This window comes from Amphibalanus amphitrite, unplaced genomic scaffold (genome assembly GCF_019059575.1).
Source record: "Amphibalanus amphitrite isolate SeventyFive unplaced genomic scaffold, NRLGWU_Aamphi_draft 000311F_arrow, whole genome shotgun sequence".
Classification (NCBI taxonomy): domain Eukaryota; kingdom Metazoa; phylum Arthropoda; class Thecostraca; order Balanomorpha; family Balanidae; genus Amphibalanus; species Amphibalanus amphitrite.
Window position 1 is genome coordinate 564,426 of NW_024881806.1, and position 27,734 is coordinate 592,159.

A 27,734-nucleotide genomic window follows, 5' to 3' on the forward strand; every position below is an offset into this window, starting at 1 on the left:
TGCTGTGTGCTGTGCGTGCCGATTAGGGTGTACATAGGAAAATGTTTTATGTGAGTGACTATTATTCATGCCAAATGTACGAAACTGCTGATCATCACATATCTACCTATGCTATTTTTTTTAGATTGGTACCTGTAGAAATGACCGCAACACCGAGTCATATGAGCGTGAATTGCTTAGGTACAAGTACTTACGCCAACGTGTCTATGCACCTCGAATGCCTTTACCACGCCAAAATATTGTTATTTAATCTGGCTGAAAATAAACATTTTTCACCGAATAAAAACGTTTTTCGCCAATATCTTATTATGTTTATGAAGTCAGATGTATAAAATAGCGCCATCGTGTTTGCTTTTTCCAGTCGGATCGAATTGTATAAGTTTTTATTTCGAAAGGTCAAATATGAAATTTGACCAAAATTTGACCCTAGGTCAAGGTCACGAAATGACCTTAACATATAAGGCTGCGTATGGTATGATGCGCCTGGCCAAAGTGAACTAATTGATGTGTTTCCCAAATCCCTATACCTATTCTATCAAAAGATATAGACATAAAAGGCATATAAATGTCGTGAGTCATAATGTGACCTCGGATGACCTTTCCGCGGGTCACTGATGCAAAATTGCATCAGAGTGATCAATAATAACCTAATATGGTATGATTATGAAGTAACTGTACCAGTCCGATGCGTTTTAGTGGCCTAGCCGGTACTTTTGCCATTGACTTATAATGGGCAGGTCACAAAGATGACCTGACCTGAGGTCAATGCAGGCCGATAGCCATGTTTTTTATTGTCGCATATGAACGACCATTGATAAGGCTTGAATCGTCATCAGACCAAATTTTAACTTTCAGGTGGGAAAGTGTCAAGGTCACTCTTCAAAAAATAGGTCAAGAGGTCACGTGACCAAAATTTTCGAAAATCGAAAATCCGAGATAGCCAAAAGTTTCCTTGGTTGATTTTGAGTTGGAAGACATAAAGTTATCCTTATACAAAAGTCAATAGTTTTTGAGTTATGAGCCGCCAAACATAGGGTTGAAGCGTGACCTCCAGAAATTGCCCGAGGCTATATCTCGTTAACCGTTCGTCGAAAAAAAAAAATCATCGCCACAGCTGGCTTTCCGGCCCAAAACAACCCCCTAGACGAATTTTGAGCGAAAAATAAAATATGAGGGTGCACAGCTTTGGTCGATCTATCGTGGAATGCCCCAGCGGGTTCTGAGCCGCGGCCCTGCGGTCACCGCGCGCGACTCGACCCGACCGGCCCAGCGCCGGCAGCGACGGCCGGGTCGCACGCGCGCACCGCGCACCGCGGTCAGCTGCGCTGCCCTCCCAATGAATCGGCTGGGGTTCACGGGCCGCCCGTGAGCTGCCCAGAGGCTCGGGGTGCCGCCGGGGTGCCCGGCACCCGCGGCGCTGAACCGGCACCCTGCACCCGGGCCTCATGGCCGCACCCGGCACCGGCGCCGGTGTTCCGTTTTTGTTCGCCGGTGCCGTCGTGTGCCGACCGCCGTCGCCAACATAACACGCCGCCAATGTGGCGCGCACCCGGCCTAGGAAATCGGCACGGGATCTCCGGCGAGTTTGGGTCCGGCGGTCAGTCGCGCGCGAGGCGCCGAGCGAGGAGGGTGTGTGCTGCGTTTCGCCGCCGTTGCGTCTGACGTGCCGCTGCGTCTCTGCTGTTGCAGGCGACTGACTGAGGTGTTGCTCGTGTGAGGCCGGACTGCGGGACGGGTGGGCGACTGTCCGCTGACGTGCGGCGGGCCGCGCTCCGGCCGGCCGGACTGCCAGACTCCTGCGCGGCTGCCGGTGGTGCCAGGTAGGTGACGATGGATACGGGACAGCCGCCAAGGGCAGCGGGCACGCGCGCCCCCAGCCGGCGGAGAAAGTGGTGGCAGCGGTCGGGGCCGGCGACCGCCGGTGTCTGTCTGCCCGTCTGTCTGTCTGTCTGTCTGTCTGTCTGTGTGTCGGTGTGAGCAGTACGTGTGTGTGTCTGTGTGCGGCTGGCCCGAGTGTTTGTGTTCTGATCGTCTCGTATAAACATGGCGCTCGGTGCGCGGACGGTCGGCCGGTCGGACCGCTGCGCGCAGGGCCGCTCCGGAGATAGTGGTGGCGCGAGGGCGAGGCCACCGTGCTGCCGGTTCATGGGAGGTCACTGGCCTGCATCTGTGCCGCTCGTGGCGCCGTCGGTAGCGCGATTTCACTTACGACGGCTCCGTTCTGCGCAGGTTTTCCGCCTCAGCAATGGAATGTGGTGTCGTTTGTGCATGTCCAAGGCGACGCCACTGTATAAGGACAGCGTTAGTGTGTTACATTCTTCCTCGTATCGGGTTTGGTAGCACTTCATTTTGTTTGATTGATGGCCTCATGAACTAGAAAATGTATAATGATGCAGCCACACGGATTGACCAGCGATTCATTAAACCCGCAGCTAGCGATGTTTTGCATGATTACGAGTTGAGCTTCATACATAAAAGTTCGCCGAAGCTCCTTGAAGGAATGCCATATTCACTATTCAGTCATTATTGTTGTAATAATGAAGCAAGTCATTCGTCCAAAACAGAGACCCACAGTTTTCTTCAGTGTAATACCGATTGAGCTTCCGATAAGTGGTGATCATTTCAGTGATTCGATGGCAGCCTGCTTTGGGAGACATGATGATGCTATACCTATCTCTGTTAAGTAGCTGTTGCATTCGTATCGGTTTTTTGGTAGAAGGCTAATGCTTTCCAGCTCACATTTTTTGGTGCGCAAAGAAAACCCTGGAATTCCGATTGTTGCGATATTTTAGGAAGTTTGTGTAGGGTTGTCTGGGCGAAATTTTAGATCCAGATCAACACTACCACCCCCTACCAAATATGTGACGCCAACTCACAAAGGCATCGCGACACCGCGGGTCGAGTGTGCTTGGCTTGTCTATTAGAGAGCGGTACCGGCTATTCATAGGCCATGTTGGGAAACTTGCCACGGCAACATCTCACTGCTGACACCTGGCGGAGGGGGTCGAAACTACCGCTGTCGTGCCGTCGCCGGCCTACCGTAATCCACTGCCGGTTATTTATGACGTCATTCGTTATTTATGACGTCATTGGGGTGTTAGATGGGCTGCTACCATTATTCAACCGAGTTAGAACAATGGGATCTCGCTGTTGAAAACTCCGTTGATTAATTGATTTTGTTTGATTGATTGCTTTATGACATACCACAATAAACGGAGTTTGTTTCAGTAAGGCACTCCAAGGCCCCATATACCCGGGGTAAGCACACCGTCACTAAACTCACAGTCGGGACGTATTTGGGATTTGATGTGCCTTATGTGTACGATGACTGCATGACGCGATGAGGCGTAACTTTTTCGATCGATGTTTATGGCGTAGTCCGTTTGTTGGCAGTGGTAGGGTTACGAGCGGGAAAATTGGCGCTAGCGTTGGTCTAACTGAACCTATTTCCTCACAGGTGAATGAAATTATGTTTCCGTATCCGCCTTTCCGATCTCTATGGTTGTGGAATGTTACTTCGCTTTTCTTCAGCATATATTTTCATTATTTTCGGATGCTCTGTTTGATCATTTGTATGATTCTCAACGCGTGGTGGTGTGGACTGAAGAAATTTGGGAGTTCGGCTCTCCGCATTGTGCTGCTATTTCTGGTCATATTGTTTGTTCTGGCTACAAAGGAAGTGGAGGCTTCCCTGCACAGGAAAACGGGCACTCCACTTGCCTCGTCTTTCGCAGGATTAGAAGCCACAAGGCGACCTTGGAATTCATCATCAGCTGGTGCATATTGAGTTCGCTCGCCGACGAAGCTTGTAGCACAGTGCAGTGCAAAGTGCACAGCTCAGGGTCGGACTGGAGTGATGGTTCCGGGTTGTCAGTTGTCACTGGCTTAGAACACACTCAGACTTCTAGGCTGTAGGATCATACTGCTTTGCTTTGCACAGATTGTTCGTTTTAATGGAAGCACCCAACTAAAAGCACTTGATCATCGATTCGCGCTTCATATTTATCATGTATCCCCAACATATTATTTGCTCACTCATTGCTTTTTGTGGCACTGTAGTGTTTCAGTTGGTCCATGGTTCTGGTTCCTGTTCTATGGTCTCGGTATCACCCCCCCCCCCCCCCCAGTTCCTGGCACTCGTCTCGCCTCAGCGACCCATCTGGTCCCGATCTACCCACCGGTCCCGCCTCTGTGAACTGACGATACAGTAGCTGAATAGCAGCGGAACGGTACCTACCTTATCTGTGCTCGATGTGCTTCGAGAATCACATTGAAGCTTGGTTTTCATCAATCAAGGCTGCAAACCATGGGTGTTCTCGTTTTATGCTAGGTTTGCGTTATGTTAGAATAATGCGTCGTGTATATTTTTGCAAACCCATATCATTGAAAGAGCTGCGATTTGTTTTCCCGCCTAGGTGGGTTGTTGGGGAGTCAGTCGAGTACCAGCGGCCACTCCGTTCGCCTCCGGTAGGGTTCTTCAGACGCCATCAAACCATGGTCCATGGTCCAGCGTGGTAGTATCGTGGCGGTATCGTGGCTCTGCTGCTGTAGTATCGTGGTGCTACCGTGGTTTAACCGTGAATCTGCCGTGGTTCCACTGTCGTGCATTGCTCACGGATCGGTACTCGGTACCATGAGTATGTAGTGGGTACTTCGGTGGTGCCGCGTTCCCACTTCTTCGTAACAGTGCCCTGCCCTGGTGGCACCGTCGTCAATGGTCATACTTTTCCGTACCGTGGCCCTGCTAATACGACACCGTGGTAGCTAGTATAAGTAAAGTAATCTTGGTAGCTAGTACCGTGAAGAGCGTCTGTCTGACACTCTGCCTCAGTCAATTGTTGCTGAACGGCACTCGTTATCAGCTGTGTGTACTGGCAGTGAGGGCCTCTTATCGGGCCCCCCGTCCTGTCCGCACTGACTGGCCGGGACGGGGCTGGTGGGAGGCTCCGGACACAGGCAGGACAGACGAGAGTTGGGCGGTGTCGGACGGACAGTGGTATTGGTGAGAAAGTGTGCGGCGGCAGTGTGTTTTATTCTACGGGAGACTGAACGCTTGGAAAAAGGTTTGTAAGTGTTCAGAGGAGAGGAGGTTTCTTGTTGGGGATTGCAGGAGAGTGTTTTCGTAAGATCCGGGGATTTATAGTTTGATTCATGTGTTTCCAAGGCCCAAGGGTGAAAATTGATAACGATTTTAACTTGCTGAATGTTTAGTCCGATGTCTATCTGTAGGTTTCTAGCAATCGTAGCCAGCCGGAGCGGCCTCTCAAATCACTCCTTCGGTAGACAACTGGCGAGGGACCACTGTCGGTCCGCCGTGCCGGTCCGTGATCTCACTCCTCACACCCGTGACCTGCAGTCATCCGTGACCTGCCGAGTGCCGTGAGTGCGGCCGGCGCGGGCAGGACGCTCGTGCGGTCCGTGTGTACGCGGTCGGTCTCCAGGTCACGACCTGTACCGGTTGAGCGGGTCGGCGGCACAGTGCGGGCGGTTTGGGCTGCTCCGTTGCCGACCGGTAGGGATGTGGATGGTCTGCCCTTGCATTGCATCGCACTGATGAAACCGGGCCGGACAGAACAGGACCGGACAGGATGTCGGCTAGATGGGACACGTCACCGCATGGACACGGCAACGTCACGTGACATTATCGTGACGGGCGCGGCTGGGCGCGCGGCGGCCATGGTCCCGCCGGCCTCGGCTCCCCGTTCGGTGCAGCGGTACCGCGTCAGAGCGCGGACTCGTCGGCCGGCCGCAGTGCGAGTCTACACGGCCCAGCCGCCGCGCTGCCAGCCAGTGCTCCAGTTTCCCGCAGCTGCGCCCGGCGCGGTCACAAGGTCGTGTGAGTGCCCGCCGGTTGGCATACATCGCCCCGGCCGCCCACCGCCCTCTGTCGGCTGCCTGGCTGCGGTGTTTCTCCTCGGCTCGGGGCGTGCCTGGCGCGCCGGCCACCTCTCCCAGGGGCCGCCGGTGGTGGCTCAGGGGCCGCAGCTGGTGTCGCCGGCTCCCTCGCGGCCAGCAGACGTTCGTTTAGTACGGCTTTGAAGCGGAAACGGCAGAGGCGGCCACAGGAGAGCACCCAGGGAGGTGGAGATAGTGGAAAGCATCAGCTGATTTTGTAAGCGAGACGGAAGGCAACCTCAGAACTTCAGGAGCTAGTTTTTTAGGGTGCTGGTCCTGCAGATAGGTCCCTCTCGGCCAGGGTCGTGCTGGAGATTCCCCCTCTCTATCCAGGGGACGGTCTCCGCTCCCATCTCCGTGCCAGGTGGTGAGCGGGCGGCTCCTGCGAGCGGTGCGCCTGTGCGCGCCCCTGCGGCCGCTGACGCGTCACCCGTCCCGGCGGCGGCGGCGGCGCAGCAGAAACAATGGCGGCGCGGCCGGCGGTATCTGCCGACGGCCGACACCGGGGACAACATGGCGGCGAATCACGGGCATTGATTACCGCCCGTGAGCTCCGCACGGTCCGTGAGACCCCGCACGGCCCGTGAGACCGCGCACGGCACGGGCGGTGCTGTGCGCTTGTCCGTGGGAGGCGGGTAGCGCCGGGCCGCTCGCCGGCCGCCGCGGGTCGCTCTCGAGCAGCGGCCGGCAGCTGTGCCGGCTCGCGTGGTCGTGCGCCCACCAGGCGGGCAGGTCGTGCCGCCCGGAATGCGGCTGGCGGCGCCCGGCGGACCGGTCGGCGGCCGCCGGTGGCCGGCCGTGGCCGCCGCTCGGCACTGAGCTGTCCGTGAGCCACAGCCGGGCGGCGGTCACCGGCCGTCAGCGCCGGGCCGCGGCGCGCCGGCCGCAGCCCCGCCGCTGATCAATACTAAGTGGCCGCCGGCGGCTGAGCGCGGCCGGGCCGGTGTCGCCGCCTCCCCGGCGCTGCCAGAGGTGACGCCGGCCGCTCGGCTCGGTGGGGTTGGTCTCCCCCGCTCCCCTCCCTCCCGGTACGGGCGCCGCTCGGCGGACAGCCGTGGACGGCAGTCGGCGGCGCCGGTCCGCCGCAGAGCGTGTCGGCCTCCAGCTCCGGTGGGGATCTGTGGAGGGCTCAGCGCGCCGTCACGGCCAGAGGTGAACGGTGAGAGTCGCGGTGAGCTGCCGGTGCCGTGCTGCGGCTGCGGCGGCTCACTGGGCGCCCCGCCAGCCGTCCGTCCGTCCGTTCGTCGCCCGGCCGGCGGCGGACGGTGACGGACGGCCGCCCCCGCCCCCGCCCAGTGCCGCCGCCGCCGCTGCCGCTGCTGCTCAGGGCAGGCAGAGGCGCGGCGGCGCGGTGCGCCATTTTGTTTCGCCACTGCTCGTCTCTATCGGGACGACGCGCCGGAATGAAGCCAGGGAGGTCACTGAGCCGAGCACGGAGGGCCGAGCGGCGGCCGAGGTGGACTGAGGTGACTCAGCCCTCGGGCGGCCGCCGCCGGCCGGGCTGCGGCGGGCTGGGACGGGGCTCGGGCGGGGACGGATTGCTGGCCGGCTCGCCGGGCGGCGATAGGCGGCCGTTGATTCAGTGCCGCCCACTGTGTGCCGTGGGCGGCTCGGGGACCGTGCCGCGCCGCTCGGTCGGCCCGTGAGCAGCGCTCCGCCGCCCTGTTTGTGACGTGGTCTGGGTCCGGCGTATCGATCGGCCGGGTGTAATGCAGGGGTAGCGCCAACTGACGGTCATTTTCTCAGTCCTGCATCCGACGTTCTGTGTGTATTGGGCGTCCGTGGCGAGGTTTTGAGTGTTGTCGTTGTCCTCAGGTTGAAGCAGTATGAGTGAGGGACGGTTCTACACCAACAGCTCTGGAGTGGCAGCACCAGGTGAGAAAAGAGACGGCTGGGTGGAGGCTAGGTCAATTGTCCGGCGCGAGGCTAGGTCAGTGTGGTGCTGGTTAGTTCCTACGGGAGTGTCGTGTTGTGGTGGCTGCATGCGGTGCAAGTTTGGTCATGTGTCGTCCCAGCGGAGACTGAGAGGCTCTCTTCGTTCCTTGGGAGATTTTACAGGTCATGTGGTGGATGGCTACTTTGCGAAGGTTGAGAATGTTAGTTGTCCCTGGTCGATGTTAGGCCAGTATCTGACCGATGGTTTTGGACGAGTGGTGAAGGTGATGATTTTTGTGTCTGTTGTGAAACTCTGATACATGACTACAATGTCGGGCGTGCACGTTTCGTTCGCCATGTTCCTGCCCTATCGATGCGCATCTGTTGTTTCTCTGGCTTCGTCGGTGGTGGCGGGCGCTCATTCGCCGGTGATTTTCCATCAGAGGGCGCCGCCGCTCGCTCCGTCCGTCCGCCGCCGCTCCGTGTCGCTCGCGTTTGCCGCCCGCCGCTCGGTCGGTCGGTCCGCCATGTCCAGCCGGGCCGCCGGCGGAAGTGTATTTATACCGAGCGGACCGAGCCGGCTGAGCTGGCGGCCCCCGGCGCGCCGACCAGTGCCGCCTCGGCGCCATGTTGTGCACCCCTCCCCTCCCTCCCCGGTGCCGCTCCCCATCCCCCTCCCCTGGACCTCACCTCACCGCGTGCCGGCCGGCTTTTCTCCGCAACTCGAAACAAGCGAGCTTTCACGGCTTGATTCGGCGGCGCGCGGCGGCCTCCCCCGCGGCCGGCCGGGCAGGTGGACCGGTCCGCCGCCGCCGGCTGGGCGGAGGGCGACCGTGCCGTCCCGCATGGCCAGATAGCCGCCGCCGACGGTTCGATGGCGGCCCGGTTTCGACCGCCCGGGCATGCGCTCTGTGAGCATCGGCGTGTGGCGGCTGCGGCATAACAGACAGGCGGCCGCCGCCGCTGCTGTCGGAATCTTTCCACCGCCGCCGCCCCAATGAGATAGATGGCGGTGGCGTTTCTGGGGGAGCCGGGCGCCGGGTGAAGGCTCCCGGCTGTTCGGGGAAATCGGCAGGAAACTTTTGTTGGCGACTGCTCAGTGCGCGCCGCAGCAGGGAGGTTCACGGATGTTGGCCGGCGGCTGGAGAATGTCTGATGAGTGGCTCCGCGCGAAGGCGTATATGTTCAGGGATGCCTTCGAGTAGTCTTCAGGGGCGCCGCTGGAAAGATCAGGGGCGCCAGTGATTGTTGGTGCCTCTCAGGGTAGTCAGGGGCGCCGCCGAGGGACCTCTGATCCGGCCGCACCTTCGGACGGACGCCCTGCCTGCGGCGGTCCCTGTGTCCTTCGGTACGGGGCTGTCAGGGGCGGCGGCGGCGGTCTGGTCGGGTCTGCGTCTCTGTGGCGATGTTCTGGCGGCGGGCGGCCCGCCCTGTCCTGTCCTGCGTGCCGGAATCTCTGCCGGTTCTATCCGGTTACCGTGTCGCTATCGCCGCTGCCCGCCGGCGCCGGAGAGCCGGCCGATGGCGGCGGCTCAGCTGTCGGCCTGCATTGATTGGGGGACGGCTGGGGAGGCGCCACACCACCGCCGGCGGCCACCGCTGCCGAGCAGCCGTCAGCGGTCGGCCGGACTCCAGCCCGGCCGGGAGAGGGAGACTGGGGACGGACGGGTTCAGCTAGCTGCGTCCCGCGCCGCACCGTGTCGGCTGGTTAGCTCCGTCGGGAAGTTTGGCTCGTGAGATTCAGCCAGTAGTGCCCCCGGCCCAGTTAAATCAACATTATCCCTCTCTCAAGGTCCATTCAGTGAGCCCCAGCCATTGTGAGCGGTGGCCCATAAGGCTGATGCTCCGCTCTCCGCTCTGTGTGGTTAAGTCAGTTGCGCCTCTCCTGGCTCGGTTGCTGGCAAAGCGGTCAGCAGTTTCCTCTTCGCTCTTCAAATTTCAGCGTTCTGCGGTATCCCTGAAGTTCTCAGTCGGCAGCAGCATCGCTCGATCGAATTCAGTCGTGATGTCCCGTGTGTGACATTGTCAGTAGTACCCGCTCACTGGGTCTGATTTGTCAGTGGATACCCACCGCGACAAACACAGGAGGGAATATTTCGTCAGATTGTGATACTGAGTCACCATTACTGGCAGAGTTGAGGGCGTGTTTGGATAATTTCAGTCAACTCAGGGCTGGCAAGCAGTATCCTGTCGCGTCCAAGAGGCAAAGCGCTGCCCTTCGTGTGAAGTAAGTAGTGTTATGTCCCTTTAAATTTAGTCAGCTGGTCTGTGCTCTGTGTTGTTTCCAGTGACTCCTACAGCCCATGTAGAAGCATTGTGTGCTGTTTTGTCTCCGTTAGGTTCATTCAGTATTGATTTGTCCCTTCGCGTTCATTCAGAGCTATCCATCCTGTTCAGTTTCATTTATGAGCGCCCATGATCTCTGCACTCGAAGCGCCATAAATCCTGATAGCCTCACCACCATCCTATTTTTTCATCAGGTCCCGCCTGACACCGGCTCATGGGCGGCGCTCCATGGTTCAGGTTCAGGCACACCAGTCGGTGGCGCCGGTTCGCGCACCGCACTCCCTGCGGTCTCCGGCCGGTGACCGCGTTACGGTACCGCGCGCGCCGCCGCCGCCGCCGCCGCCATCCCATCTGGCGCCCCTCGCCGCCGCCGCCGCAGCTATCGGGGCGGCTGGCGCATTTGGGTCCGACGCGGCGGTGGCGGCCGGCGGGTGCGATCGCCGCGGGCCCGCCCCGCCTGGCCCGACCTGCAATCACCTCCTTGGAACATGCCGATGCCGCCCGAATAGTACGCGTTTTCTCCCTCCCACGGCTTCTGTTGTCACGGACTGAAGCGGCGGCACCTCGTGGCGCGGCGATTATCGGCGCATTTGCGGCAAATTCGCCGTGAACGGGTCCGCCTGAGGCCGGGGACGGCGCATCTGGTCCTTTGTCGTGGATGCCGTCGGCCCGTGGTGTTTGCGTGACGCTCGCTAAAATAAGTTCCCACCAACTGTCGGGGCGGATTTGCTGGCACGCTGCCAGCACGACGTGACCGATGCACCAGTTAGCCGAGTGGGCTGGATACGTCGGTGTCGTCTGGCCGCCGCCGCCACTCCGTCGCGCTCGCTCCGTTCCGATCGCCCAGTCGGTGAGGACCGTCCGATCGCGGAGGTCGGGTGTGTGTGAGCAGCCGCCGCTCTGTGGTGTCGCCCGCGGCACGATCCGCCACACGGCGCCCTCCCCGGTCGGCGCTGCGCCAGGGCGGCCTTGGGATCAGCTGTGGGACTCGGTCGGCGGGGCCGCCGCTCCGCCGCCGCCGCCGCTCGGTCGGCTGGCTCGCCAGCGCAGCCGCTGCCGCCGACAGGTGCCGCTGTGTGCGCGCGCGGCGCGCCGCGCCGTGAGCTGCCAGGTAGGTGTACCGCGGCGGGCGCCCGGCCGACCGCGCTGGCCTGCTGACGGAACGTCATCGATTGAAAGCCGCCGAGAATGGCTGGGGAGGCGGCCGGCGCGCCCCCTGGCGACGCGCCGCCGCTGCCCAGGTGGTGGTGCCGCCGCCGACTCGCCCGAGAAGCCGCCATATTGATTTTCATCCGACTCTGCAAATGAGTCGGAAGAGTGCCGCGCGCCGCGGCGTCGGCTGTACTGTGCGGCATTTGTCGGCGCAGGGGCGACGCCAGGCGCGCGGCTGGGGCGGCGCTGGGGGGGGGGGGTCGGACGGGCCTGCGCACTGCGCAGATTGGCCGCAGGTCCGGTCCGGTCCGGGTGGGGAGTTTCCATGGAGAGGGCCGGCAGTGTCGCGGTGGGCAGGGGTGAGCGGGGTCGGCGCTGGTGGTGGTATCGGCTCTTATCGGCCGCCGCGCCGCGCTGATTGTGTGCAGGGTGTGAGTGGGGCGACAGGGGCAGTGGTGCGAGTCCATACAGACGTTAGTCGTGAGTCATGATGTGTCCCCGCTCAAGGCTGGCCACTTTCCCGGCGTTGAGGTGACGGCCGCAGGGTGTCCGATGTCCCCAGAGGTCCGGCCATGTCCTCTGTGGTCCGCTGGTGTCTATTGAGGTCTGTCCCATGTCCCCAGAGGTCCAGTCGGTGTCCCTCGACTTCCCCAAGGATCGCCACCAACGTCGACGGTCCCTTCCCGAGCTCGGACTGCCCGACGTCGGCTGACAGTGATGTCATCGGCGTCCGTGAGCCTCTGGTGACGCTATCGAGCGGCTCAGACCACGGCTGAGTCGTGAGCCGGCCGTCGGTTTATCTACGCCACAGAAATAGAGCCGCGACCTGCCGCCAGTCTGCCGCGCCGCCTGGGAACCCGGGCCGCGGAGGCTATCTCCAACACGGCTAGTTCGGTATCAGTTTGTCCTTGAGACAAAGCAGGGCGGCAGACTTTGGCCGGGGCTCGTTCACGGTCTCCTTTCCACCGGGGCTGCCGACGCGGCGGCACGACACGGCACGGGCACGGGCACGGAGTATGACAGCGCCACCTGCCTCAACCCGCGCTGCCCGGTTCAGGGCCGTTTGCCCGTGCCTATCTGATGGCGGCGAGCAGGGACTGAGTTATCCGGGGTGTCGTTAGGCGCGCGAGCTGGTGCTGCTGGTGCTGGTTAGTGTCCGGTCCTTGGTGTGTATTGGTCGAGCTGGTGCAATTAGCGTTGCATGGTGGAGTGTTCTTGAACCTGGAACGGCCTGGTCAGGGTCATCAGGTTAGTGTTGTGGCAGGTTTTGGTATTTATTCATTCTGATTCATTGAGAAAGCTATCCACTGACTTATTTTATCCGTACTTGATGCTGATGGTGAAGCGATCTGAGGGATTCTGCGGATTCCTTGATTGGTGTCTGTGAATGTGCACTTTTACTGTATCGGCGAGGCCTTTTAAAAGTGATTTGGCCCGTAACCTTGGATAGTTGCTGCATCATAATTACCACCATCCGACCGGCTGTGGCTATTGGTGGTGTTATGGGGTCTCGAAGGTGTGATGTGGCAGCCCTGTGGGATATGGCAACACTGTACCGATGCGTCATTTCCGCAGCAGTCTGAAGAACTTCCGTCCGCGTCACCTGGTGGTGCTGGCTGACCAAAAGTCACGTGAGCTCCGGAACCAACCAGGGCCCAATCTCACCAAGTGCGGTAAACTCATTTTGCGGTAACCTACCCCAAAACGAATCTCACCACTGCCGTAATTTTTTATGTTACCGCATCGAAATAACCCCATGGGATAGCTTCGGTTTTACTGCAAATTCTTCATGTGCGCAGCTGCTCACGGCCCGAAAGCAAGTAAACAAACCAAACAATCAGCTGATTGCCCCCAAATGTCGGACAAAAATTACTGCAGACATTTGTGCCGTAATCTCTAAATTTTATGCTAATTGTGAGCAAGAATCAACAATTAAAGATGTAATAAGAACTTTATAAGAAAGAAAAGAAATAAGTTTCTTTTTTAAGATTATTTTTATTGCAGCCTGCGCCACCTATGCTTCCTATTTGCAGTATCCAAAACAGCATGTAGATGTCGCCCGTGAGTCTTGGAAACTGAGGTGCCGCTTGGAAAGAAGAAACACGCTCTCGTTGCCATGGCGACAAAACAATTGCGTTCTTTATATGGCGCCGGCGTGATTAGCAGCTTTTCTACCAATCCGAAGCGTCGACAAATGGGGTTCTTTTGCAGGATTTGCACAAAATGCGGTAAATTACAGCATGGGGTCGTTTGGGTTGGTGAGATTGGATTATTTGCTTGGGGTTATTTCGGTGGGGTAACTTACCGCTACCCCAAACAAGTTTACCGCACTTGGTGAGATTGGGCCCAGGTGAATCGCCGCTACACCGGTGATCCGGCAGATTCAGCGCTGAATTCACCTTGAGATTAGACGTTGGTGTGCGCTTCACAGGACTGTATTACGCGATTCTGCTTCTACACAAGTTACCGCCAGTCCGCGAGCCATACCGCAAGACCGCCTCGATAATCTGGCAGCTCGTCCAAGTGATTTGGCAGCTCTGGGTGTGTGATCTGGTATTGCGGGAGCTGAACACACTCAGACTCGAACGTCACTCTATTTGCAGTTTAGGGAGCACAAGCGCGTACCGCTCCACACGTCCCTCCGATCCCGTCTCCCGGGCCGCCGCCCGCCCAGCCAGGGCTAGCCGCCGACCCCGCCCCAGGGCCACGCGGCAGGGGCGGCGCCGGGCGCGGCCAGCCGGGGAGGCGCCACGGGCGGCGCCAGGCGTGCCACAACGGGCGGCCACAGCCGCCCGTAACACCCCTCCCCCACATGAGCACGAGTCATCCCACGAGCACGAGTGACCCCCCGCATGACAACCACACCAAAAACAGCCTCAACAAAACACAACAACAACAAAAACGACAACTTCGAATCATACATTCATACACACCGTCCCGAGCGCCCTCACACATGCCGCCTAGCGTCGGCCGCGCCTGAGCCACCCCGGCAGGTAGTCCATCAGTCGCCGGTAGCCGGCGGCGCTGAGGTGGACCCCGTCAGCCGAGAAGAACCTGCCGTCCATCTTAAAGCGCCGTTTCCTCCCCTCCCGCCGGCAGAGGCGTCGGCCGAGCGCGACGAAAGTGGAGTCGGTCTCGCGGCACAGTTCGCACAGCGCCCGTTCGAGCCAGAAGGCCGGGGTGGACTCCCACACTCTGCCACCGTCGCGGGCCGGCCGCGGCGTCACGCCGAGGATGGTCACGGCGCAACCAAGGCTACGGGTGTCGATGATGGTCTCCTTCAGCCGCCCCAGCGTCGCCACCACCGTGACCGGGTCGAAGGCGGCCCCCCTTGGGTAAACGTCATTACCGCCCAGCCATAAGATGACTTGGAGGTCCGTCAGCTCCCCTTTCCCACAGACCCACGCCCTTACTTCGGTCGCGCTTGACCGCAGCCAGCGGCTCAGAGTCAGCCCGGGGACCGCGCACACGGACAGGCGCCGAGGGGGGTCACACCGGAAGTCCGCCCCGCTCAGCATAGAATCTCCTATTAAGAGCACGGCGGACCCCGGCGGACCAGCCTCCGGCGAACCGCCGGACCCCTCAGCGATGTCCCCCAAGCCAAAGTCCGTGTCGATCGGGTCGCCCAGAATCTCGCCCAATATGTCGGCACCGTCGACCCCGACTGAAGCCCCCGCCAGGATGGCGGCGGCCGGAGATACCGGCTCGCCCAGAATTTCGCCCAATATGTCGGCACCGTCGACCGCGACTGAAACCTCCGCCAGGATGGCGGCGGTCGGAGATACGGGTGGTCGTCCGCCGCCCTCCTCGCCGTCTCCCGGGCGTCTCCTGTCAGGAGACGGGAACGATTCTCCATCTGGCTGCGTCCCCCACATGGCTTCACCCGCGGCACCACCATCCGCGGGTGGGACCTCCACCACCACCTCCACCAGGTCCGAGTCCGACGGCGCCGGCGACGACCACAGTGCGGAGGACGGCATCTCCGTCACCACCTCAGTCAGCTCCGCGTCCTGCTGCACGATCAGCGGCAGCCCGGCGTCCGCGGAAGGCATACCACCTCCCGAGAGCCCTCTGAGGAGACCCTGAAGCTGTTCCTCCAGTCGCTCGCGCTCGGCCCTTTCCTCGGCAACAGCCGTCCAGAGGCTGTCTAGCTCCAGCCGCGTAGGGTCCATCTGAAACTTAAAAATACAATCACCTTTTGGTTCACGAGCACTTCTTAGCAGCACAAGTCAATATCTGCCCACCCACCCTACTTGATGTAACAGGGTCTTCCACTACTTTCGGTTTCGATCAGGAGGGACCAAATTTGATTTCCCGCCTGAAACCTTTGACACACATCCTGACCTAGTCACATAATAGACCGGTCACGCTCCTGTTCTGCCGCAAAACCGGATCGAGAAGACACATCGGTCGAGGTGGGTCAGCGCTGGAAGCGACTAACGGGCACCCACCTCGACTGCGGCCTCCCCTCCTCACGAGGGACACCTCAACTTTGTGACCCCGGTGTCCCGGACCTCAGCTGACCAAGACGCCCCACTGGGCAGTCCCGCCGAAAATGGTCAGGAGCACCACACCCGTAACACCCGCTAGTTTTGGACGTATCAGGGCTGAAACGAGCAACAGTGAGTGCCTCCAAGGACGACTGCAGCTGCCCAACCTCCTGTTGAAGCTGACTTACTGTGTCCTGGAGCATCGCGCGCTCAGTTTCGGCGTCACGCTAGGCTAATGCTACCGACCCACTCGATGTTCGTTCCGTATCAGTGTTTCCTCCTTTATGTTTCAATAACTTTTACCTGTCTCATACAGGGGCCGCGCATAGTCGAGTGCGACACCATCCAACAGAGGCAATAGCCGTTTACCCTATCAAAAAAGCACGACGCTGTCTCACAGGCTAACCGCCTGCGATACTACTCAGTCTCTAAATAATAATAATAAATAATCAAGGCTAACCGCCCCGAAAAATGCCTGCGGTAACCCTACCGTCCCCTCATCCACCACTGATCCGAGCAGACCGCTCGGCTCCGGCCATTAGTTAATCGGCTACAGTCTAAACACAATCATGCCAAACGATAATAACACAACAGACTCACCGTTGCCGTCGCCGGTCCTACCGACCGCGCCAAATATTGCGGGAGCTGAACACACTCAGACTCGAACGTCACTCTATTTGCAGTTTAGGGAGCACAAGCGCGTACCGCTCCACACGTCCCTCCGATCCCGTCTCCCGGGCCGCCGCCCGCCCAGCCAGGGCTAGCCGCCGACCCCGCCCCAGGGCCACGCGGCAGGGGCGGCGCCGGGCGCGGCCAGCCGGGGAGGCGCCACGGGCGGCGCCAGGCGTGCCACAACGGGCGGCCACAGCCGCCCGTAACACTGGCAGCTCCGTGTGTGTGGTGCGGGGGCCGGCCGGAGGCGGCGTTCCGCTGGCCAGCCGGCCGTCAGAACCGTCCCCGTCGCCTTTGTGTTCATTCCCGGAGCGTCAGTGGCGAGCTCAGGGTCGGAGGATGGTGGGTGACGTACCCCCCCCCCCCGCCCGGCCTGGAGCCTCCCTCTCGCTCTCCCTCGTGCTCGGTCGTAAATCTTCCCGGCGTTCTCTCGCTTAAAAACCCTGTCCATTTAAGGTCAGGAATGTTTGTAAGTTTGCTGCCCGGGCTGCCGCTACATCTCTCCCATGGGTGAAACTTTGACATCACCATTGGGGTCCAAACGTCCAAGGGGGCCTCCATTTAGTGGGGGCCTCCAAGCAATTAGGGGCCTCCAATTGCGGAAGCGGTAATTTACGAGCCACGCCAGGGCCTCCTCTAAGAAATTTTCATTGGGGGACCAGAGGCTCAGAAGCCAAACATGGGGTACCCCCAAATCCAGTTTTCTCATCGGATTTAGGCCACTTATTTTTCGTCACAGCTCTGATGCCATGATTTTTTTTTTAATATCGATAAAGAAATGGTAGGTCACCTGACCCTACTGGTGGATCCAGGCCAGCAGGGTGACATTGTATGTAAATATCCCCCGCGGCATCCGAAATCGACGAAAATTTCTGGCTTTTTCACTTTTGACAATAAAACACAATGCCTTTATAATAGAAAAAAAATTAACGGCACAGCATTGCGCAAGGAATCTAGCCGTAAGCCGACCCCAGAAAGTGTGAGGGTTAACCTTCGCCGGCACCTGGGGGGAGGGTCGCCACCCCCAAGTTAGTTTTTCTGCTCTACACTTAACATTTTTAAAGCTAGAAACCTGATTTTCTTTGTATAGCTGCTTTTCTATCTTTTCTCAGCGTCCATTGAAAATTTCAAGCTTCTGCGGCATTTGGGTTTGGAGATATGACCTTGTTCTTCAGGTCATGTCATGTCCTAAATGACGAATACCCAATATCTTGCGATGGCTATGGGCCTTGTGAGCTTTTGACACGCTGATTTCGGCTTTTTTTTGCCAGTCTTACCTCCCACCTATCATTGAACATGTTGTTCTGCGATGTACAGATGTCAGAGTCAGGGTCAAGGTCAACCTAGGTCATCTAAAATTATTGCGCTTTAGGAATTTACTTTTCGTGAAGTTTCTTTGACTGTATGTTTAGTAAAAGCTTCTCACTTCATGATCAAGTGTAATAGGGACACACAAACCGATCTGTGCACACATCAGTACATACACAGACATACACAGACATACAAACACATATCATTGACCTTGACCTAACTTGACGTGAAATGACCACAGCCAGCAAATTAGTCGGATAGTGTGACAAAGAGCTGTTCTAGCTCGCTTGGCACTAATACGGCAGCGTCATCGGTATATGATGGGTTGGCCCGCTGCTTGTGTAGGTATCTTATTCGACATCACCACAATTTTTTCTTACAAGATTTTAAGCCTTGCGGTCAAGAGCAACAGATTCTTTGGGAAGTGACGAATCCAATGATACCAATTTTACCTCATCAGGTCAGTCATTGACCTTCCAGGTCAGGTCAAACTAAAGAATGTTGCTGTTTGGGGTCACCGTTGCCCGTTGGAATATCACGTGCGCTGCTCATCATGTACCGATGACGCTGCCGTATTGTGGTGCCAAGCCAGCTAGAACCTCTTTGTCACACTATCCGACTAGGTTTTTGCTGGCTGTGGTCATTTCAGGTCAAGTTAGCTCAAGGTCAATGACATGTGTTTGTATGTCTGTGTGTGTCTGTGTGTACGAGTATACTGATGTGTGCACCGACTGTGAATGTGTCCATATTACATGAGATCATGAACTGAGAAGCTTTTGCCAAAAATACAGTCAAAGAAACTTCACGAAAGTAAATTCAGCTTGCCTAAAACGCAATATTTTTAGACGACCTAGGTTGACCTTGACCCTGACCCTGGCATCTCTACATCATTGAACAACATGTTCCATGATAGGTGGGAGGTAAGACTGACAAAAAAAGGCCGAAATCAAGGTGTCAAAAGCTCACAAGACCCAACGCCAACGCAAGATATTGGGTATTTGTCATTTGGGTTATGACATTACCTGAAGAATAAGGTCATATCTCCGAAACCAAAAACCACAGAAACTTGAAATTTTCAGTGGACGCTAAAAAAGGATAGAGCAGCAGCTATACGAAATATCCGACTTCTAGCAATCAAAATGTTTAGTGCAGAGCAGAAAAAACTACCTAGGTCGGGGTGGGGGGTGTGGCAACCACTGCCCCCCCCCCCATGTGCGGACGAGGATTACCTAAGTAATTTGAATATCAGGAAAATAATTTATTAAATCAGGTATTCCAACAGAGTCCCGCTTTTTTATAGGTGACCTCCGATTTGTGTTGCATCTAAGTTACCCAGGGGGCCTCTTATTTGTAATTGTAGGTACAGTACAGAGAGCCTCCTACTTCGACTACTTGCACAGAGAGCCTCCTAGCGTACATACGGCTAAGCTTCTACAGGTCGAGCGCCGGTCTCTTGTACGTACAGAGAGCCTCCTACTGTTACAGAGGGCCTCCTGTTTGTCTAGGGGGCCTCCTATTGGTTAACGGCGCCTCCTATTTGTCCAAGCGGCCTCCTATTCGTCTATGGGACCTCCTATTTGTCCAGGAGGCCTCCTGTTTCTCCAGAAGGTCCCCTATTTATCCAGGGGGCTTCTATTTTCCAGGGGGCCTCCTCTTTATCTAGGGGGCCTCCTACGTGTTCAGGGGCCTCCTATTTGTCCAGGGGCCTCCTATTTATCCAGGGGTCTTTTATTCGACTAGGAGTCTCATATTTGTGCAGGGGCCTCCTATTTGTCCAAGGGTCTCCTACTTGTCCCGGGGCCTCCTTTTTTTGAAGGGACTCCTTTTTGTTAAGGGAGCCTTCTATTTGTCCAGGGGGCCTCCTATTCGTACAGAGAGCCTCTAGCTCCTACTTGTCCATGGAGCCTCCTATTTGTTCAAGAGGTCCCCTATTTGTCCAGGGGGCCTCCTATTTGTCCAAGGGACCTGTTATTTTTCTAGGGGGCCTCTTTGCCCAAGAGGCCTCCTATTTGTCCAGCGTGCCTCCTACATGTTCAGGGGGCCTCCTATTTCTCCAAGGGGCCTCCTATTGGTTAAAGTAGCCTCTTATTTTCCAAGCGGCCTCCTATTTATCCAGAGGGCTCCTATTTTTAGGGGGCTTCCTCTTTATCCAGGGGGCCTCCTTGTTCAGGGGGCCTCTTAATTGTCCAGGGGCCTCTTTTTGTGAAAGGGGCCTCCTATTTGTCCAGGGGGCCTCCTTTTGTGAAAGGGGCCTCCTTTTTGTCTAGGTCTAGGACCTTCTATTTGTCCAGGGGGCCTCCTATTTTTGCAGGGGCCTCCTATTTGTACAGAGGGCCTCCTACTTGTCCATGGGGCCTCCTATTTGTCCAGGGGCCTCCTTTTGTGAAAGGGGCCTCCTGTTTGTCTAGGTCTAGGATCTCCTATTTGTCCAGGGGGCCTCCTATTTTTGCAGGGGGGCCTCCTATTTGTACAGAGGGCCTCCTACTTGTCCATGGGGCTTACTATTTGTCTAGGGGCCTCTTATTTGTCTAGGGCCTCCTATTTGTCCAGGAGGCCTCCTACTTGTCCAGAGAGCCTCCTATTTCTCCAGGGGACTTCCTGTTTTCCGGGGGCCTCCTACTTGTTCAGGGGGCCTCCTACTTGTTCAGGGGGCCTCCTACTTGTTCAGGGGGCCTCCTACTTGTTCAGGGGGCCTCCTATTTGTCCAACAGGGCCTCCGATTTGTCCAAGGGGCCTCCTATTTAAACAGAGAACCTTTTATATGAATATCGGACCTCCGTTTGCAAAGAAGCTGATGCGTCTCGGGGGCCTCCACTATTGGGGTCCCAAAATGACAATTGGGGTCCCAAATGTTCGCATTGGGGTCCCACATGGGACCTCGAAAGTATACAAAGTTACACCCATGATCTCTCCTCTGCAGTGGGACTATGGCTCCCCCGCGGGGTACCGTGCAGCTCTGCCGCCCTCCGGGGTGCCCTGGAGCCGCCGCTGCGCCCGGTGGTGCTCTGACCATGGCCAATTAGTCGCGGCGGTGCAGACGGCGGGCCGGCGCCGCCCCTGGCCCTCTCCTGTCGCCGCCGCTGCCGCTCCGGCAGTCGCTATTTCTGCCGCCCGGTGCGGCTTCGTGCGGCCGCCTCGCTGTTTAGCCGCGCGGACATGTTTGGAAAAATGGGCGGCCGCGCGCCGGCCGGCCGGTCGGCCGGCCGGTCGATAATTTAGAGGCCAGCTGGTGGCGCGTCCATCGGGACCGTGGCGCCGCCGACCGGCGCTCTGTGAGCAGAAAGGTCAGCTGGCGACGGCGGCCCGATGCCGCCCCCGCCCCCGCCCCCGCCTTCGCCACCGCCGCCCAGCGCCGCTCGATGATTAACCTCCGTATTGATTGAGACGTCCGTGCTCAGCTGTTTTGCGATGTCCGACGGTCCAGTGGGGACGGACTCCCTCTCAAACACCCGCGACTGTTGGTCTTCCCGTCCTGATATGGCCACCGGCGCGGGCACTGCCCGAGTCGCGATAGCAGGACGGCACCCGTCCCGTGACGTCATCGCCAGGACAGCTGACGTCACCGCGCCCCGGATGTAGCCGTTCCGCCGTGGTCCGCTCCGCTCCGCGCGGAACATCTCCCTCCTCAGCCGCTCAGCAGCGGAGGCGGCTGGTCCCGTGCGCCGCGCGGTGACGTCACTTTCACCCCTGTGACGTCGCAGTCACGTGCCGGGCCGTGACAGGCTTCATTCGGCGCTCTGGCGCAGGGTCCGGTGCCATAGCGGCCTTCTCGTGGCTGGCGCGGTGCCGTGCAGTGCAGTGAGCTGGGATTTCGACCAGGCCCGGCCCGGCCCGGCGCGGCGGCGGCCGAGGCTTGCCCGCCCACCGCTGTTCATAGAACCGTGTCACGTGCGCATGCGCGGAACTGGTTTGCGAAGCCCCGTAACGAAACTGCTGTTGGACAAGTCTTGGCCTCCGCCGCTGGCGCCACCTCCCTTGCCGTCGCCGTCCGTTGTAGATTAGACCAGGCTCCACTGACTAGGACTAGGGTGTGTAGATTCGCGGTGGTGCCACGCGTGCCTCTCCCTCCCCGCCCGTGTTGACACGCGCCGCTCCTGCCGGCCCCTGATAGTGTCCCGGAGTTAAATATGGCGGAGGTGGGACCGGCCCGCCACCACCGCCGGCCTCCCGGACTCGGCTGTGTGTATGTCTGTCTGCCGTGCCGTGCCGCACCGTCAGTATGTCTGTGTGCCTGTGTGTGAGCGGCCGGCGCCGACCCAGCTGAGCTGGTGTGTGTGTCTGTCTGCGGGCCGGTGTGAGTGTGTGACGTGCGCCGGCGGCGGTCCGGCCCGGCGGTACGGACTAGTGGTGTCAATCGGTTACCGAAAATTTCGGTTACCGAAAATATATGCTGACCGATTTGGTAATCGGTCGGTCAGGCCCCCCAAAAATCGGACACTTTCGGTCACCCTGCCAGTGAAACCATTTTCTCAAAGAGAGAGTATTCCATTTTTGCCTAGTTAAAATGAAATTTATTGGGATGTTAATGATAAAGTTGCAAAATTTCCCCCAAATGCCAAATGCCACATTTTGGCATCTTCATTAGCCATCCCACCCAGCAGGCAGCAGCCACCCATTGTCCAACCACAACTACAAGCAGCCAAGCAGGCTGATTTTGACTCAGTTGACCCCACAAGTACACACAATTTTGAAACTCTATTCCAGTCTGTTAAAATTTCACCTGTAATCAAAGAAGTATTGCCTACAAAAAAATCATTATACAGTCATCAAAAATGCAAGGACAAAAATAACTTGAATTACTGAAACGTGTTTCTGAAGACTGGACAGTTAGCACCGCACTTAGCACTTAGCAGTGATCACATTTACATTTCACAGGTGTTCTACTATTCCACATTCTCCTTAAATATTACGGGTACGAACCAAATGTTTGAAATCTAGATGACCACAACATACAAACATAGGAATCTTGACAAAAACTACATATTAGGCCCATGTCCGATTTCTGGAATCTTCCACATTCCAAACCTCCAAACACAAGGAAGGATTTCGAAACAGATGCGCCATAACAGAGACTTTAAACCAGCTGATTAAGTTGCTGCAAAAAAAAAGTTTTGGATCGTTACATGCTGCCTCGTGAATTATTTTATTGATTTAAATGATCCAACAAGATATTGAATTCTAATGAAATCAACATTGTGAGTGTAATTCACTACAAGAAAATTAATTTCCCCTCAATAATTAGACCAAAAGGGCATATAAATAAATATTACGTCATCATCATACATCCTTTCGTTAGGGAAGAGAGGACCTTAAAAGTCAATCCTTGGTTCTTCTATTACTTTTTGCGTCACTTTGGCGCCACTGTATTAATTTTGTCTGCATATTTTGTTGTCTTGTAAAGATGTAAAGATAAGATTAACAAGAGATAAGACAAAGTGCCTGTTTAATGAATTTTCATTTCATTTTTAGGACAAAATTCAAGCTCAGAGCTACCTAATACCTGCCTTTTCAGCTGGATTTTCAGTGTCAAATTCTTTGTAGAGTATCTCAGACCACATCTCAAGACTCAAGGCAAGTTTCCAAGCAGTTTTGATGTGTTTTGTGGTGTTTTGATTCCGCCTTTTCTCCTAGGGATTAGGGAATGTTGTCATGAACATACATATTACCAACCATTTGACTTACTAATTGATCGTGCTTTTGCAACATGAATGAGCATTCTTCCTTACATAGACCACAGTAGATTCTTGACAATTCTAATTAACCAAATCTGTGAAATGCTGAGGTCCATGTGTTGCTACCCTCAGCATTGTATTGTAACTTCTACCACAAAATGTATTTTGCAGTGGCTAAGAATTGACTGAACTTGGACTGAAATGCCATTTCGCATTATTTTCCATCAGAATTTACCAAATATTTTAATTTTGGGGTAGAGTAATAGCAAAAAGAATTTCGGTCAAATTTCGGTCAAATTTTGGCTTGGGATGTTATCGGTCGGTATTCGGTCGGAAATTTTTCCCAAATTTTGGTTTCGGTCGGTATCGGTCAGACATTTTTTGGAAAATGACATCACTAGTACGGACGGCGGTGGCTGGTGCTCGTTCCGGTGCGTGACGCCGTCCGGCGGCACTCGTCAGTGACCTTGTTGGCAGCCCTCGGTGGCCGCTGGCCGACCCACCGATCCTCCGCCGCTGCCGCTCAGTGTGAGCCCAGCTCCGTGCTGTGTTTCGGCCGGGACCGGACCAGTGTTGATGCGCCGTGTGACGGTCAGAGGCGCGCCCAGCGGACGGACAGCGGTAGGCCGTGATCGAGTGGGGCGCTCTGTGGGACCGTCAGAGGCGGTTCGAGCTCTGGCAGATCGGGAGGGCGGGCGCCGTGCCAGGGTTGTTGAACTTTGTTCCATTATCGTCACGGCTCTGTGTTTTCGCGTTGGCATACCGCAGCGTATGCGGGCACCATGACTCCATGTCATTTCACGCAGTGAACGGCCGTATTTTTTTCGCTGTCAGTGTGTCCGCGGCCTTGGTGCTCATACCGTCTCTGTGTAACATACTGCTAAATGTCGTGCACTGTAGTGTGTTGTAGTGCACGCTCCAACCCTCGGTGAAATGGTGTGCCGGTCGGCAGCTCGCCGCTGTCGTGTCGTGTTTCGTGTCGAACCGTGCTGCCCTCTGTCACGATGGTAGTATTTTGTGCACCATCATGCACAGACGTGGTGTAGTGATGTGCTTTCACACAGCTGCTGGTGGTTTTTAAATGCGTCATTTTGATGTGATGATGTTTAGTAATGTAGTACGCTCCCGTATGGGTGTGGTAGTGTGCTATCGAGGCGCTCTCTCAGGGCCCTGTTCTGTTCCTGGAATCTCAGAGGATGTATGGTAAACGCTGCTCTGTTTTGGCGATTCGTTCCGCCCTATTGCTGGCCCTTCCCCTCCCGTCCAGCTGAGTCCGGTGTTCGTTTCGTTAGTGTAGGCGTTTGTGCTGGTGTCTGTGCTGGTGTCTGTGTTGGTGTTGTGCGGCGCACCGTATCGTGACGGCGGCAGTCAGCAGAGCAGACCGCTCTCCGCGCCTATTGATCGCCGACACCGACTGACCCGTCCGCCTCACCCCTCCCCTCCCCTCCCTCCCTCCCCGCCCCGTGCCCGATGTGGCCGCGCCGTGTATGTATGTGTGTGTGTTAGGGTGACGGTACCGCCGCCGCCGCCGCCGCCGCCGCCGCCCGGTGCCACCCGGCGCGCGCCTGCGCAGTACGCCCGCCCGCTGAGTGCTGACCGTCGCCTCTCCCTGCCCACAGGCGCTGTGAACGCTGCCAAAATGGACTCCCTGCAGGCGATGGACCGACGGAAAGTGGAACTACTCGAGGCGCGCTTTGCCGGAAACCGGGTAAGTGACGCGGGCGTACGGACCGGAACGGGGGAGGACGGATGGGATGGATTAGGTGGATTGGGTCCTAGCTGATTGATAGGTGGGCGGATGGAGTTTGATTTGATTTATGGATTGGGTTCAATTCGATTGGTATGCGGTTTGTGGTTGATATTGGTTGATCGGATCTAGTCCGGCGAGTGAGCGCATTGGGTGGATTAGATTTGTGGATCCGGTCCATGAAGTCAGTGGGCGGTTGTGTGGATTGGATTAATTGACTACCTGATAAAAAATTGTGTTGGATGTAACCGGACTGATTTGGCTGGTAAGCTGATTAGTCAATGGGCTAAAAAGGCGATAAGCCAGTTATAGTCAGTACTATGGAGCATGAGGACACATTTGTAGCGTTCTGTGTGGGTCTTCTCTTACTCCCGTGTCTGGAGATTTATTGGTGTGAAATGGCAGGCCAGAGGTGAAACGCCCGGTCCCCCGGCGGGAAAGGCAGTCTCGCGTGGCGCCGCCGGGGAGACTGGGAGCATTTTGGGCTCGGATTTGTGGGAGTGTTGACCTCTGGAATGTGACTGGTCCGGTGGCGATGGCGGGGACTTTCTCCGACTGAGATGGCGTGAGATGCCCGGATGGTGCTCAGAGCTGTGAGGGGAGATGCCATGATGATGCCGTGATGCTGCCGTGAGATGCCGTGCTGATGTGAATGATGCCGTGATTCAGTGAATAGTACCGTGAGATGCCGTGAGAAGTGAGATAAGGAAGCGTCTGATTTCGGTAGGAGGAGGAAAATTTCCCGTGTTTACGTGCGAAGCAGTGGGTAGTATAAAGATAAGTTAATCGGGATCCCCGTTACTGTGATAACTGGCGTGAGCGGTAATTCGATTGTAATTGGTTATCCGTATCGTTATCGTGTCAATCATCGACGTCTGCTCCCGAGCTGTTGTATGACCTGACCTGACCTGACCTGACCTGACCTGACCTGACCTGACCCGACGTCTCTGCTCCCCAGGTGGGTTTACAACCGGCTGCAGCGTCCATCGGGCCTTTCAGTAATGTTCAGGGAAACGACGGATCCAATCTGAGCACAGGTAAGACAGGCTAGCAGCGTCGGGCGGTGGCTTACCACGGTAAAGGCAGTGTGCTAATGGTATGCTCCTAGAATGGGATAAACATTGTTTGTGTACTATTATGGCCAGTCGGCTGTCAGGGATTGTGATTGAGTGATGCGTTCCTGAGAAACATCCGTCAAGCCAACGGATGTTTCTCTTGTTCGCGAGATAAGCCCGTTTTGTCATTCTTCTGTAAAGTTGCAAGGCTTATTTTGATCTCAAAGATCATGATTCTTCATGGTTGAGATGGCTGGATCGATTTGTCTAGGATAAACTTTGGCTATTCCGATTTTGTTTAAATCTGTTCTATTTTCACCCTTAAACACAAGTTTTCATGTGCAGCGTGCAATATTCGTTTGTGCCAAGTGTTATCGTATAAACCCATATTTCCCCCTCTTTCCGCTCTTGTACTGTACCGGAATAAGCTCTTGCCTCGTAGCCCATAAATCCCCCTGATGTGCCGTGTTTGTCGAGGCATAAATTCCGTGACTGCCAGCCACAGGACAGGCTCTCGTCGTCTTTTGTCGTTTCTTCTCGCCGCCACAAAAATGCAGATCTCATTTCGTGGTGCGGTTTTGTCTACGTCGGTTCATGTATCTCTTCTTCAAATGCGGTGTCCACTTGCGTCATTGCTGTTTGAGAAAAATGATAAAGTACCTGCTCTTGAAGCTCATACTAGGCTGTAGCATCTAAATCCACGTTATCATATCCATCTTCGTCCTTGTTACTATCTGGTTCGCCTTGTCTTTCAGTGAGAGTATACACCTGACCGTGATCTTGAATGTGACCGTGACTGTGACCTAACCCCGGCCGTGACCGTGACCGTGACCTTAACTGTGCGTGTCGGCAGGCTCCGTCAGTGACCGGGAAGAGGTGACCTCTCCGGACAAAATTCAGCCATCCGTGGCCACAGCCGCCCCCCAGGCGCGCACCCCCACTGAACGGAGGCGGAAACGTAAGGGCGCAGCTGCCGACGACGCTGCGGCCAGCGGACCCAAGCGCGCCGAAAGCAAAGCCAACAAGCTGATCAACGACTATTTCCGCGGCTCGCCGGCCGTTCCGGTGCGTAGCGCGACGGCGCCGCCCCCGCCGCCGCCCCCGCCCCCGCCGCTGGCGCCGCCCAGGCACCGCCTGATTGCGGTGAGACCAACTGGGTCGTACTCCGCATCCATCCTGGGGCTGATGGTGTATGCGTGTAGGCTTGTAGATAGATCGGCCTCTTAGGGCGACTTTGGGCATGGGCTGACGTGGAAAATGTGGCGTGACGCGAAAGGGAACCTTACGTTTTATAAGCTGTTACTTTTCGCAATCTGTTATGCTTGTTCATTAACCTTTGTTGCTGTCTACTTCTCAACTTTCTGAGTTGGGTTGCTTTTTTTCGTGAAATTTGTTGTATCGTCTCTGAATGGAATTGTAGTAGTACTGTTTGTAATGCTTGCTTGGTGCCATAGGTCGTCCATATATTCTCTGACAGTGTTCGGCATGCGTTCAGTAACCGTGGGAACAGCTTTTGAAGCGCACGTTAAAAAAAAACCTAATCTGGGAACTCACTTGCTTTAGGCCTTTCGCATTGCTC

At 56.6% G+C, this 27,734-nt stretch overlaps 2 protein-coding genes across 16 annotated transcripts in view; one reads left to right on the forward strand and one right to left on the reverse strand.

Annotated features, from left to right (window-relative positions):
* Positions 1-27,734, forward strand: part of LOC122388152 (serine/threonine-protein kinase tousled-like 2) — a 51,502-nt gene that overhangs the window by 7,258 nt on the left and 16,510 nt on the right. For 2 of the 15 annotated variants that reach the window (XM_043378983.1, XM_043378984.1), the window contains 5 exons: positions 1,690-1,820; positions 7,711-7,770; positions 24,973-25,061; positions 26,059-26,137; positions 27,009-27,298. In XM_043378983.1, coding sequence (XP_043234918.1) covers positions 7,722-7,770; positions 24,973-25,061; positions 26,059-26,137; positions 27,009-27,298 — 507 coding nt within the window. In that variant the 5' untranslated portion in view covers positions 1,690-1,820; positions 7,711-7,721. Of the gene's footprint in view, positions 1-1,595; positions 1,821-7,030; positions 7,055-7,476; positions 7,560-7,710; positions 7,771-10,835; positions 10,907-10,949; positions 11,168-12,377; positions 12,457-21,851; positions 21,976-23,815; positions 23,975-24,972; positions 25,062-26,058; positions 26,138-27,008; positions 27,299-27,734 lie in introns of those variants that run through there. The other 13 variants (XM_043378992.1, XM_043378993.1, XM_043378991.1 and 10 more) reach the window with 12 other exon arrangements.
* LOC122388154 lies at positions 14,101-16,550 on the reverse strand. The gene is made up of 2 exons (XM_043378996.1): positions 16,299-16,550; positions 14,101-15,380 (listed from the first exon to the last, which is right to left on the reverse strand). Exon 2 carries the CDS (start codon positions 15,378-15,380, stop codon positions 14,169-14,171), a length of 1,212 nt encoding a protein of 403 aa, XP_043234931.1. The 5' UTR covers positions 16,299-16,550; the 3' UTR covers positions 14,101-14,168.